The 13717-nt window shown below is 53.6% G+C and overlaps 1 protein-coding gene across 3 annotated transcripts; it reads right to left on the bottom strand.

The window, feature by feature from the left end:
- Positions 1 to 9547: 9547 nt before the first annotated feature.
- EGR3 (early growth response 3) lies at positions 9548 to 12029 on the bottom strand (the record flags this gene model as incomplete). Of its 3 annotated transcripts, XM_082843696.1 has the most annotated exons (3): positions 9548 to 10557; positions 11388 to 11440; positions 11581 to 11747. In XM_082843696.1, the coding sequence occupies 3 exons, from the start codon at positions 11745 to 11747 to the stop codon at positions 9548 to 9550; spliced, it is 1230 nt and encodes a 409-aa protein (XP_082699822.1). The 3 variants fall into 3 exon arrangements, with proteins under 3 accessions (XP_082699822.1, XP_082699821.1, XP_082699823.1); XM_082843695.1 differs by lacking the exons at positions 11388 to 11440; positions 11581 to 11747 and adding an exon at positions 11876 to 12029; XM_082843697.1 differs by lacking the exon at positions 11388 to 11440 and having other exon boundaries at positions 11581 to 11775.
- Positions 12030 to 13717: the final 1688 nt, after the last annotated feature.

Below are 13717 nucleotides of genomic sequence, written 5' to 3' on the forward strand. Positions count from 1 at the left end.
ACACCAGGCCCCATGTATTGAAATAGTCTGTTTATGCGTCTGCCTCTCCCTTGACAGAATGGAAGATCCTCGAGGGTAGGGACAGTGTCCTGTGCATGTTCGTCTTTGTACTGCCTGCTGCTTCCCTCCCCTACCTGGGGCAGGCACTGGACCTGCTTTAATACAGTTTCGCTAAATGAATGGATAAATGAATAGATGCAAAGAAGCTCTGGATGATGCCAAGTTGCCACGGAAAGACAGACACTGATGGGGGCTTTTGGAAAGACACAAAGCGGAAGACCAAAGAAAAGGCAAGGGGAAGACATTTTTCTCCTCCAGAATGAAACTGCTCAGACAAGTGTATAGAAATGATTCTCCAAGACTAAGATTTGCAACAATCCAGGGAACTGGAGCTCGTGGATGGGAAGATGGTGGATGAAGTGATTTCAGGAATGTCCCATCTTGCACGTTCAGGGGTGGGGTAAGAATATCAGAGGAACGTGGCCATCCACCAGCTCTTTGCCAAGGCAGGAGACATGGCCAATGCAGCCACAGAAGGAGGGAGCTGCCTTTGCAGGGGCAGTTTCTGAGAGAAGAGGCCACGGGAGATTCCCACTCTCAGGTCGGGCAGCAGGAAGGGTCACCCATCTTATTAGGAACTTGGGACCAAGGCAGATGGCAACGGGAAGAGAAAGTGTTCGCAGGCTTTGGTTCTCAAGGGAGGCAGTTCTGTCTCTCTGTGGACAAGCTGGAGTTTCGGAGGCATTGGTGGCCTCTGAGAGGACGTGGAAGAAAGTTTAAGAAGACTGCAGTCAGGGAGATGAAGAAGCCAAGCAGGGGAAGGGGGATTTGAAGGCTGAAAGGAGAGGCAGCCTGGACAGAGGGAGAGGACACCCAGGTACGGGTCGTGGCTCTCCCCAGGGGCTCGGTGGCAGGTTGGGGGGGGGCTCTCCCTGACCATGAGTCTTCAGATTGTGTTTGCTTTCTCTGTGATCTGGTCCCACACTACCTCTCTGACTTCTTCCTATGGCTGACCCCTTGCCTCACTCCTTTCCAGACACTCTGGCTCCACATGATTCCTTGAATAGCCCAAGAACACCATCACCAGGACCTTTACACTCTCCATCCCCTCTGCCCAGAGTGCTCTTGCCCAGAGGCCCCTGTGTGGCCAGCTGCATCACCTCCTGCATCTGTGCACAGAGGCCCCTTCCCCGTGAGGCTGTCCCGGACCACCCTGTAATGTATGGTAACCTGCTCGCCAGCACTCCTTCTTCCTCTGCTGCATTCTTCTCTGCGATATAGATCACAGTCTGACATATTATGTATTTGCTTGTTTGTTTTTTACCTGTTTCTGCCCTGGAGAAGAGAATCTTTGAGAATGGAGGGATTTCTGTTGTTGTTGTTGTTGATGGCTATATCCTTCCATAAATATTTATTAAATAAATGAAGGAATCGGCACCTTCTTATGGGACCCTCCACTGATAGTCTGGATCTGAAATCCTGGCTCTGCCTTTACTGGATGTGTGACCTTGGACAAGCCATGGGACCTCTGGAGGTCTCTATTTCCTTACCCGAAAAGCAGTGTTGGACTAAATTGCCTCTCAAGGTCTCCTAGGACTCTACAAACCTAGGGGAACCCACCCAGGGGGGTGGGATGAGGTAAGGGCCCTGACATCCCTGATTCTCTCATAGACCATCACTGCCATTAAAGCCTTAGATGACACTTCTGCTCCCAGACTAGGGTTGGGGGTGGCAGTGCCACCAGCCCTGGGGCTGGAAGCTGAGAACTGGCTAGAAGGCTGAGGTCAAGGACTGATGACTAAGAACAAGTCTCAGATCCAGGGTGAGGGACTGTCGGGGAAGAGCTGGGGCTGTTGCGTTTTATTTAAATCCCTGGTAAGGATCAGGAAGCAGGCAATAGCTCAATGACACATTAATTAACTTTGCAGATGATACTGGATCAGGAAGGTGTTACACCCACCCATCTAAGTGAGAGAGACAAAAGGACCTGGGAAGGGGTCAGGAACCAGGTCAAGAAATGGCAACAACGAGCAGCAGCTGTGGCCAAGAGGGGACAGGACTTGTGTCCTCTGGTCAGATTGGGGGTGGAGAGGATCCATTCTCTGAATACAGATGTCCAGTGGACGGCTGGGGTTGGGAGTGGTCGTGAGGACTGCAAGTTCCTCTGGCCGTCTTTGAATCGGTGTACCCATCCCTGGTGGAGCCAGAGCCCACTTTCTCACATCTGGGTTTGGAGGATGGGGAAAGGGGGCAGGGGCAAGGGACAAGGCAGATGAGTAACGTTTATGGAGCACCCACACTGAATCAGGCCCCATACACATCACTTCTTTTGAACCCCACAAGAGTAATGATCAGACGGGAGGAAAGTGACATCCAGAGAGACTAAGAAACGTGTTGACAGTCACGACGCAAGAAAGTGGCAAGAGGTGGGATTCAGATCTAGGATGGAGGTGGTGATTCCAAAGCAGGTTAACGGCTCCAAAGGAAAAGCTGGAGTAGCTGCTGGGTCATCAAACTGCCTCTCAATTTTCAGGACAGAGACCTGAGTAAGTAACAAGTGCCCCCAAGGAAGCTTTCCTTAGTACCCTAGGGTCACGCAGGAACCGGAAAATTTTCTGCTTTCCTGCTCAGATGGCCTGACCTTCCTAAGTAGTGGGGAGAAGGGAACAAGGAAGAATGGAAGAATTTTGGGCACCCGGAGGGGAGAAACCCTCAGGACTAAAAGCGCCAGAGCTCTTGCAGCCTGTCGTTGAGAAGAAGCCAACGTTCCTGAAGGCCCAGTTCTGTTCTGGTCACTAATCTCCCTCCCTCTGGTGGAGACAGGGACCCGATGCATTCTGGGTAAGCAGTCAAGCCCTGGCGTGAACCACCCCAGAGAATGCAGGGGTAACTTCAGACAAGGGTAACTTCCCCCATGGAGGGCTGGGCTGTCTCCGGCCTCAGGGGCTTTAAGACATCTCTTTTCCTCCAGGGAGCTGAGAGATGGAAGCATTCCTGAGCCCCTCGCTGGGAACTCAGTGGGTGACCCCAAAGGGGACTCAAGTCTGCTGTTGGCCGGATTAGAAAAGAGCTTCTGTTTTTGGTCGGGTCATGATGCTACTATGAAAGGTCCAAGGTAGAGACGGCTGCAGGCCCTGGGCAGGCCTCATGGGGAGAGCCACCTGAAGGTCTAGCGATCACGCTCCCTGCAAATGAGAGAACATCACTGGAGTGATGATGGAAATGGAGGGTTGTAGAGTCCTCGAGGCCCCCAGGAATGGGTAAAGGAGGAGACTGTAGGAGCAGCGTGGGGTTCCTGAGGTCCAGGAAAGGCATTCCAAGGCCCAGAGATTGCCTTGTTCGTCCTTCATCCAGAGACGTTGAGAGCAGAGCAGGATCTCGGTAAACCAGCCCCACGTTCTTTTAAGTAGCCAGCACCGTCTAGAACCTTGTATTCTCTAATTCTTGTTTGCGGCTTTGCGTCCATGATCTGTTTGTATTACCTCCTTAGTAAGATTGCTCGGAAACCTTTCTTCTAGCCATCTGTGTGTTTGCCAGAAAGGAAGACATAGGTTTTTCATGCCCAGGTCAGTGGGCAGAGAAGCGCTGTGCCCCTGGTAGCCAGCAGGGGCAGCGGCAGGGACGACCCCAATTCCAGAGCCCAGATGAAGCAGTCGTGATGAAGATGGGGAATGAGGAACCCAGGCAGGAGAGTCAGGGCCTGGTCCCTTCCTGCTTGGGCATGGACATGTCAGAGACTTCAGCACAAGTTGGGGGAAGCCCCGTGACACTGTCCCCAACCCTGGCCCACCTCTGTTCTTGTAGAGGGTTGCGAAAATGATCATCGTGGAAAATATTAGAGGTGGCATGGATGGTAAACTTCAAGCAAAAGGAGTGGTGAAATTTCAAGACCTGGGATGCTGGGAGAAGCTGATGAGGCCAGACATGTTCCAGGCCTTCTTAGATGACTGATGGGGGAGTGATCATGTCCTCAGGGCTGTCCCAGGGACTGCTGTGACCAAGGGGTTCCAAGCGTCACTCAGATCTTCCCCCTTCTTCTGGAGACCTCATTCCTCTCCACACACAGAGTGGGTTTTCTAAAAAGAACCACTTGAGATAGATTTAGGATTCTGACCTATTTTTAAAACCCCATGGTACCTTTTAGAAAGTCATTTTCCCCTAGTCGTTAAGGTTTCTGCCAGTATGATTTCTAGTCTTTGGGACACACAGAGGTCTCATACTTTCCCCGGGTTTATTATTCCAGGACACAAGGGGAGCTGATCAAGGATGGGAAAAGGCAGCTCACAACCCCCTCATCTATGGCAAGCAAATTCTGGACTAGCAAAAGGGGATCAGTAACGATTGGCCATAGCTCCTGCCTACATTCACCGGAATCCATCTTCCTATTCCTTTTAATATACTTGTGAATAATACATAAACACACACATACACACAAACACACATACACACTCACTCACCACCACCTCACCACCACCACAACCACCACCATATAGAAATATAAGTAAGCTATTCCTTGCCCCCAGTTCTCACAAAGTATCTTCTCATTTGTATCCAATTCCATTTAACTGAGTACAATTTTGCAAAGAGTCATCACCTTCCGTAGGCCACTCTGGAGGGGTATGTGCATGGGGGGAGGGCATCCTTTCATTCACCCCCAAACAACTTAGGGTTTCTGCACTTTTATGCCTGATTTTGTTCCTAGGCCTCTTCTTTGCAAAGCCTCCCTTGATTCCTTCTCATGGTAGCCCCATCCAGGCCTTTCCTCTACCATACCCCCACTTCACCCCTAAGTTGCAGGGTTGAATCTCCTCTCCCCATATTTACAAAACCCAGGCAGGTTGGGTTGCTGGTGTGATGCTATCTGGGGCAGCCTTATCTAGCTACAAGGTGTGAATCAGAGATTACACCACACAGGGCTGGTACCAGCCAGGCAGGCTGCCATATTGCCAAGTAACCCAGTGGTTGAACAAGGATGGGTTGAGCAATATGCACCAATGGGAAGCGAGTTTATTAATCATGCCGCATAGTACACTGTTGACGAAAGTATCACTCTGAAGGCCTGGCTTGATTGGAGAAGGTGCAGGCGGGGCTGAATGCTAACTGTGACGACACCCAGTAAGCTATCTTCCTCTGACGATGTTCACTTGAAAAACACATAGAAATCTGGAAGGATTCATCCAGTTTAGCAAAGAGATGGATTATATGCTCCATCATTAGGACTTTTCGGCCATCTTGGATTCCCTCTGTTAAAAAAGAAGGATACCTCCTTGTGGCTGTACACAAAGTTGCAGCTTGGAAGTTTCAAAGTTTCATGAGGTGAGAGAAGGGAATTCAAGATGGCAGCCAGTGACCTAGAACTGTGTGGGCGAGAAAATTTAAGACTGCATCTTGCGTACTTGTTATTGATCTCTTACTTCAAAAACATTCTTTTCTAAGACCAGAGCCCACCTCCTCCACCCAGGTCTGCCTTCAACGTCTCAGTAACTATAGCCAACCAGAAATACCACCCACATTTTTCACTGTGATGGGCCTACATGGAGGGCAGGATGCAGGGGTGGGGTGGGGGTGGGGTGGGGGGCGGGGGGGCGGTGATAAGAGCAGTTTCTGAGCAGGGACACCATAGTATAGTTCTGTCACTGTATGGCTGGCCTGAATGGCACCGCAGGCGTTGAGACACTGTGCCCCATTCATAATGTCATGCTACATTGACATAGCTCTGTATCAGACACGCCCCTAAATGTTGCTGAGGCAGATAATATGCAAAATGCATGGCTGAGAAACCCAAGCAAGAGGGCAGGCAGGAGAGAGAGGATTGCTTTGTCCAAAGACTGTTCTAGAACAAGCCTCCCAATGATAAAGGATTCTAAAAGCGATGGGAAATAAGGTGAAGGGAGCAGGATGGAGATGTGGACACGGGAAGGAAGTGGAGGGTACATATCTCTTCAAGAGAAACGGAGAAAGCTCTAGGGCTGGCAAATCACATCAGTTAAGGAAAGGGAAGGTTCTGGAGAAGAAAGCTCATAGGGTAGGGAAGCATCACTTCTATGGGTGATAGAAGTTGTAAGATGGGAGGGATTACTGCTCTATAAGACATTCCCTGTATTTCTCCAAATTCCTGTGTTCTTTCTTCTCTTCTAAGCATCGGCTCCTTGGGTAGCTCATAAGAGCTAGGACAGGCAGCCACAAATAATGAGGCCTGGAGTATCCTGTCCAAGTGCGACTGCGCTGTAATGCTTTTAAACCTGATTTTTCCCAATTATCTGACCACCAAAAAGCTTTCAATCTTTCTGGTTATCTTGCCAACAATGAAGAACCCCCTCTCAAATCTCCATCTGTTTCTCAGGCTTCAAAAGCTCTAGCCAGAGTAGTACTCAGTGTGGCCGCAGAGACCACCGCAGGTCCTATTCTGGTGCTCCCTGAAGCCACCAGAGAAATAGTTCATAAGCCAGGAGATCCCCTCCCTTCTACTCTCAAATACCCATTGGAAACCAGGGAGAAAGATTCTAGAAGGTTCCAGTCATCAGCCCCGGCTCCCATGAGCTTATCTAATCTGTTCACCTAATCTCTCTGGCAGTTTGAGGCTCCCAGAAGGGCGGAGGAGAATCCCTAGAACCACAGTAGAATTCTCCGAGAACCAGAGTAAACACTCAACATTGAGTTTGAAACGCCAGAACCCACACGAAATTCTAACCGACTTCTAAGAACACCAGACTCCATGTTTCCACGGTGAGGGGTTTCAGAGCAGGAACCACAAAAACCAGGCGTAAGAACCTGTCAGACCAACCACCAGCCAGAAACAAAACAAGACAAAAAACGGGCCAAACCAAAACTTTATGCTATGAAAACAAGAAATAAAATAAGGAGATTTCTAGGCCGTCTGATTGCCAGCAAACACAATATATTTACTGTATTAGCATTTGCTCACAGTGCAAATGGTACAACATTACACCATTTCAATATTTCAGTTTTTAAAAATGCTGTTTTCATGAACTATATTATATTGGCATAACAATGTGACAAAGGAGCAAATGAAATGTTGGTGAAGAATTTCACCTTTTCACGATAACAAGCATATTTTTTTAACCTTAGTATAAGGTACTATAAATCCAAGAAATAAAAACATCCACAAAATATATTACATCTGGTTTGTCTTTTTCTAAGTACTCAACTTTATACAAAAGTCTTTCAAAAAATATCATTCCCCATAGGTTTTCCTGTTTAAAACCTGATTTTTTTCTCTCAGTTCACATAAGTTAGAGTGCATTTTCTTTTGCTGTTTTTTTCTTAAAACATGCAGACATATAAAAAATCTGGATAGCACAACCTTTTGGCAACAAAGCTAGTTTTCTCTTAGTTTAGCTTAAATGTCTGAGAACAGTTTTATTAAAACAAAGGAAAACTCAGAGTTATCATGCAGTGACATGCATATACCAGAAGGAGTAAGGAAAAAATATTAAAGGATATCTGATTCCTCCTTCCAGCTTTGAAGTGACCAAAATTTTTGTTTTTAATAATCATCACATTATAAAAAGTATTCAGCAAAATACTGTCTCTGCAAAGAAAGATTTTACCCTTCAGCTGAAAAAATATGGGCCCTCCCGGCAAACTTCATCCACTTCTCTCTCCTTCTACAAAAAGTCCAAGTACCTGGAAGTCCACAGTCCCCTGCTCTTTGATTTTTTCCCCCCTTTCACTAGACTCCTTTAGTATTATCTATCCGCCACCAAAAAAACCGGTGCTTTTTTCTTAAAAAAAAAAAAAAAGTGGGAAATGCATAAAGTGACTTTAAAAACAGACATTCTGTAAACTCCAGACCTTTGTTCCTTCTCTCTGGGCAGCTTACTGACCACAGGAGAAATAACGCTAACAGGGAACAGTACATTCAGGCAAGACTGCACTGGAAGCTGTGTCAGAGAGTAACCTTCCCTACTACTCCACTTCCAAAGAGTCACCCCTGTGTGGAGGAGGCTGGGGAGAGGGGGTGCCTGAGAAGAGGTGAGGTAGGGCGGGGAGAAGGTGAGACTGGGGTATGGAGAAGATGTGCCTCATTCAGCAACATGGATTAATGCAAACATCCCCATAGCTTTGAGGAAAATTTGGACAGAGATGTGTGTATATATGTGTATATGGATGCATATATACATACACACACATACACACATGTAGATATAATCTCATCAGTTAAATTTTTCATAAAAAATAAATCATTTAAAGCTGTAAATGCCTACAAGTTCTCTTTATTCCGGTGCACTGCACTGGATAGCCAAGTACCTTAGAGATTTTATTTTACTAGGAATACATATTGTGTGCATGTTATATATAAATGTATATATGTGTGTGTGTGTAGACACACATATATACATACACACACACCATATTCATAAATTTGAATTCTACCTGTTGTGTTGGTGATGACAAAGAGAGAGAGGGAAAAAAAGGCTGCATTCCCATTAATGGTGGGAAGAGAAATGGGTACGTGAGTGAGAGAACAAAAAGATGGCAAAATGGGGTGGTTGGTTGAGGCCTGCCTTTTTGGAAAAAGATTTGGAAAGAGATGGGAAAAGGCTTAGAGGGGAGAAGGGAGAGGAGGGGGAAAAAGGGCAGAGGGCAAACTCAGGAACAGAGATTTAAAAATCTCTGGGGCCGAGGAAACACATTTTTTTAAAGGCAGGTTCAGTGATGGCTGCTTCTTCTCCCCGAAGATCAAACTGCCCTGAGGCCTTGAGAGGGAAGCGCTCGGAAAAGGAGGGATTCTGAGGGGCCAAACCCTAAGCGGCGGTAGCAGCACCGCGGCGGCGGCACCCGAGGCATTTCTGTAAGAAACATTATTTCGGAGCAGATGGAAGACCGTCTCGTCCCGCCACGTGCAGGCCCCCAGCGGCCTGGGGACCCGAGGTGGGGAAGAGTTTGGGGTGGACATAGCCCAGTTCAGCTCAAGAGTCTCGCACACACACGTGCGAGCGCGCGCGCGCGCACACGCACACACACACACACACACACACACACACAGAAACACACACGCACACATACACTCACGCGAGCACGCACACTCGCGCGCATCCCCGCACGCAGGCGCGCGTGCGTGCGGCGGGCAGCAAGCTCTGCGCTTTGGTGCGCTCCTTACCCCCTCCCCCTCTCGGGTCTTCGATGGGGAACCGAGGGAGACGTGGGGAGAACCGTGAGGTGCTTGGGTCCAGCGAGGCTTGGGCGGGCCCAGCCTTCAGTCCCCCGCAGGTCCTTGGCCCGGCCCGGCGGCCCCTGGATCAAGACGATCCCAACTGAACAAAGCGGGCTAGACGCCACCTTTCCGCCCCCACGCCTTGGCTAATGGGGGGCAGCAAGGGGAAGGCGCCTCCTGCCTTGGCCCCCGACCGTTGGCCGGTGTGAAAGGGTGGAAACGGGGGACAGCGAAGGGAAACAAGGGGCCTTACGTCCATGGAGAGGCCAGGGCGCGGCCCCTGCGCCTCCGTGGCTAGCTTTCCGGCTGCATTCAGGCCAGCAGCCGGGAGACACTGAAGGGGAAAAGTGTGATCTGGGGGCCCGAGCCTCAGGCGCAGGTGGTGACCACAGGGGCCAGGGACACCGGGGCCGCCGAGGACGCAGAAGGCGCACCCCCCTTCTCCGCCTTCTTCTCCTTTTGCTTGAGGTGGATTTTGGCGTGGCGCTTGCGCTCGTCGCTGCGCGCAAACTTGCGCCCGCAGAATTCGCAGGCAAAGGGCTTCTCGCCCGTATGCGTGCGGATGTGAGTGGTAAGGTGGTCGCTGCGGCTGAAGCTCCGCATGCAGATCCGGCACTGGAAGGGCTTGTGGCCCGTGTGGATGCGCAGATGCCGGGTCAGCTCGTCCGAGCGGCTGAAACGGCGGTCGCAGCCCTCCGCCGGGCACGCGTGGGGCCGCTCGTGTAGCGGGGTCTTGCTGGGTCGGTTGGGGTACTTGCGGGGCCGGATGGGCTTGAGCGTGAGCGGCGGCTGGGGCAGGCTGCCAAAGCCCGGGTGGATCTGCTTGTCTTTGAATGCCTTGATGGTCTCCAGGGGGGTAATAGGGGGCGGGTTGACCCGGATGGGGTCCATGCCCTGGAAGGGCTTGTGCTCCGGAATGGAGCCCATGTCGTTGGGGTGGTGGTATAGGTTGTAGTCAGGAATCATGGGGAAGAGATTGCTGTCCAAGGCCGGTTTGGCCGATTGGTAATCCTGGGGGGAATAGGCGAGCCCGGGGTTGCCCTGGGGATCGTGGAAAGACACAGGCTCCGAGTAGAGATCACTGCAGTTAGAATAGGGGGGCAGCGCCGGATACATGGCCTCCACTTCCCCCTGCGGCGGCTGCACCATGCTGGCTGTGGAGGTTTGCGTGCTGAGTGCCCCAGAGGCCGGGGGCACCCCCAAGATGCCGGCGCTCATGAGGCTAATGATGTTGTCCTGGCACCAGTTGGAAGGGGAGTCAAAGGCGAACTTTCCCAAGTAGGTCACGGTCTTGTTGCCAGGGGCTGGCTGGAAGGAGCCCGAATAAGAGAGTTCCGGGTTGGGCTTCTCGTTGGTCAGACCGATGTCCATCACATTCTCTGCGGAGAGCGGGGGAGAGAGGGGAGGGGTGAGTGAAGCCGAGTCGGCTCCCAGGCAGGGGCGCCCATGTCCTTGCCCAGGTGTGGAGGTGCGGCCGGGTGGAGTGCGCAGCGCATGGGGTAGGCTGCGCCAGGCGCAAAGCGGGCGGTGCCGCGCTCCCGAGCGCAACCTGGATACAGGAAAATACTACTGATCGGGGTGTGGAGTGGCTGCTGCACACACACCGCACACGCCGTACACACACACTCCCGTACCACACACACACACACACACACACACAGGCGCGAGCGCGAGAAGCATTGTTGTTATTCCCGAGGTGGGGCGGGCAGGTAGCTGCAGCTACAGGTAGTTTCAGACCCGAAGCGCGCCGGGCTCTCGCTCTCCAGCGCACACAACTCGGCCTCTTCCCCTAGCGCTGTCCGCGCCGGACCCCGCGCCTTTCCTGCCCCGACGAAGCCCCCGGTGCGCACTGCGCCCGGGGAGCTGACCCGGAGTGCTCCGACGCTTTGTCCGCGGCGCGTAGAGGGGTGCTGTCCGCAAAGGGAGCTCTCCCGCCGCCTCCCCCAGCCCCAGCCTCCTCCGGGCCTGAAGGAGCTTTCGGCTTTTGCTGGAGGGGGAAAGCCCAGCCTCAGCTTAGCGAGAGTGGAGGGCGGCGGAAAACCGGCCGGTGTCTCCATGGCGGGAGTGGCCGCTCTTCCCAAGCTCCTCGGCCCGGGGATCGTCCCCTGTGGCAGCCCCCGCGCGGGTGGGCCCCCACCTTCTCCCCTCCCCGCCGTCCCCACACCCCCACGGCTTTGCTGAAAGCCCTGGAAAGGCAGCGTCGCAGTACCTCTCCCACCGCGGGGACTCCACGCCGCACATGGCTCCATCCCGGGTGGGAGGCTGAGGGAGTAAGGGGGGAGAGCGCGGGTGAAAAGGGACGTTGGGCTCCTCCTGGGAAAGGGGGCGACAGCATTACGCCTTGCGCACAGCCCGGCGATCGCGCTCCCTAAGTGGAGAACCCCAGAGCCGCTTGCACCTACCTCCCTTCGGTCGGCGGCTGCCCCCACCCGGGAGAACCGAAGCCTCTACCGTGGCGTCGCCAACCGAGCCTTCCCGATCGGGGAGGGCGGGAGGAGTGGGTGGGAAAAGCAACTCGACCCCCGGAAAATTCCCAGCGCGCCCCCCATATCTCCATCCATCCATCCATCCATCCATCTATCCATCCATCCATCCATCCATCCATCCATCCATCCATCCATCCACCCATCGCTAGCTCGTTCCCTCCTCCTCTTCCTCTCTCCCTTTCCTTCCTCGCCGCCTCCCCGCCGCCCTTACCTGTAGCCATCTGATTGTAATGGGCTACCGAGTCGCTGCTGCCAGAAAAGAGGTTGAGCGCGCTGGGGATCTCCTCGGGGTACAGATTGTCAGGCAGTTGGTTTAGCAAACTGCTCATGGTCACCGGCAGCTTCTCGGCGAGTTTGCCGGTCATAGCACTCCCGAGCTGCCGCCGCCGCCGCCGCCGCCACCGCCGCCGCTCGCTCTTAACGCAGCTTCCAGGCAAGCGGCATCGGAGAGGCGATCCGTGGTGCAGGGGAAAAGCATGCGAGAGGGAAAGTTCGGGAGGAGGGGGGAGGGAAGAGGGGAAGGGGTGGGCCTGGGGAGGGGATCTTCTCTTTTTGGGGGGTGGGTGGGAGAGAGGGCAAAGGAGGGTAATCCTCTTGGTTGCCTCAGCTGGTGCCGTAAGAGGCTGGGTCGTGGCGTGGGGGGGGGGGCGTGTGCGGGGTGGGTGGGTGGGTGCTGGGCCGGGGGGGATCTCGGCCCAAGGGGGTCGCACGCGGCCTCAGTATTGATAACACAAACAGACGCGCGCCCGCGGCCCCCCCGCCCCCCGATCCGCCACCGCCACCGCCGCCACCGCCGCCACTGCCGCCGCCGCCGCCTCTGCCGCTGCTGCTGCCGCTGCTACCACCACCACCAGCCCCGCAGCTTCCTAGCAAGCTCACTGCTGCCCAAAAGCTCCCAGCCAGGGAACTCCACCAGCCTATTTATCTGAGCCCCGGGAAAGCTCCGTGACGTAGCTGCCCATATATGGACAGACAAAGCCCAGCCGAAGGGGCGCGACGTCACAATGGAAGCTCCTCACAATGGAACATTAGAAAGCAGGAAGCGGGCCGCAGCCAACGTGCGGCGCCCGCACCGCTCGCGGATCTTAAAAAAAAGAGAGAGAGAAAGAGAGAAATAGAAGAGAAGAAGGAAAGAAAATTCGAGAGGAGAGAGGAAAGAGGGGTGTAACTGAACGTGCGGCGTAAAGCACGCAGCGCGGGGGTGAAAGAGCAATAATCGCCTGTGTGTTTATTTGATGTCTGCACTAGGAGAGCGCGCTTGTAGGACAGGGCGCCGTGGGGTGGGGTCGTTCGCAAGTGGCCTCTAACAGCCCCCCAGCAGGAAGAAAGAGAATTGAAAACACTCGGCGGGGTCCCTTTGCAGCCTGGGAACTTCTGGGGAACCCGGAAGGTGTGCGCTCCGACCCTGCCCCGGCCGCTCTTCTCGCGTACAGGATCCTGCCTGGCACTGGGACAAAGTCCCTCTGAGGAGGATTCCAGCGGGTCAGGGATCTCTGGTCCAGTATCCCGGGAACTTTTGTGCCGCCCTCCCTCCGATGCGCCGCCCACAGCCCTGCTGCTCCCTGGGCCCCTGACCCTGTGCTGACACCCGGCTGAGCGCAGTGGCTGGGAGATTTCGTAGCTGCACAGCGGCTGCGCGGGAGGCGAGAACTCCTCACCTTGGGGGTCGAGGATGTGCAGTTTTGGTGGTGAAGGAGAAGGAATGAAGTTGAGGGGATAGGGAACACGTGCACCAAACCCTCCATAAATTCCCTAATGGTTCCAAAGCACCCCTTTGGCCACGGGATGGCAGGAGGGCCCAGCAGGCCCAGGCGCAGTCGCTGTCTATTGCTGCCTGCGAAGGGCCCGCCACTGAGTTGCGGCAGCAGCCTGCCGAACCACAGTCTCTGAGCCACCACGGCGACCTCCCCTGCTCTCTACCCTCCCCCTCGCCTTCCACAGGGCTGTCCCCATTGCTGACTGCCGGCGCCCTGCAGTCAAGGGCTGCCTGTTTGCCGACCCCGAGCGCTGTCACCTCCCAGAGAGGCAGCAGATCCCGGGGGCGGCTATGTTC

The sequence above is a fragment of the Leucopleurus acutus genome, assembly GCF_964270905.1.
Source record: "Leucopleurus acutus genome assembly, chromosome: 7".
Taxonomy (NCBI): domain Eukaryota; kingdom Metazoa; phylum Chordata; class Mammalia; order Artiodactyla; family Delphinidae; genus Leucopleurus; species Leucopleurus acutus.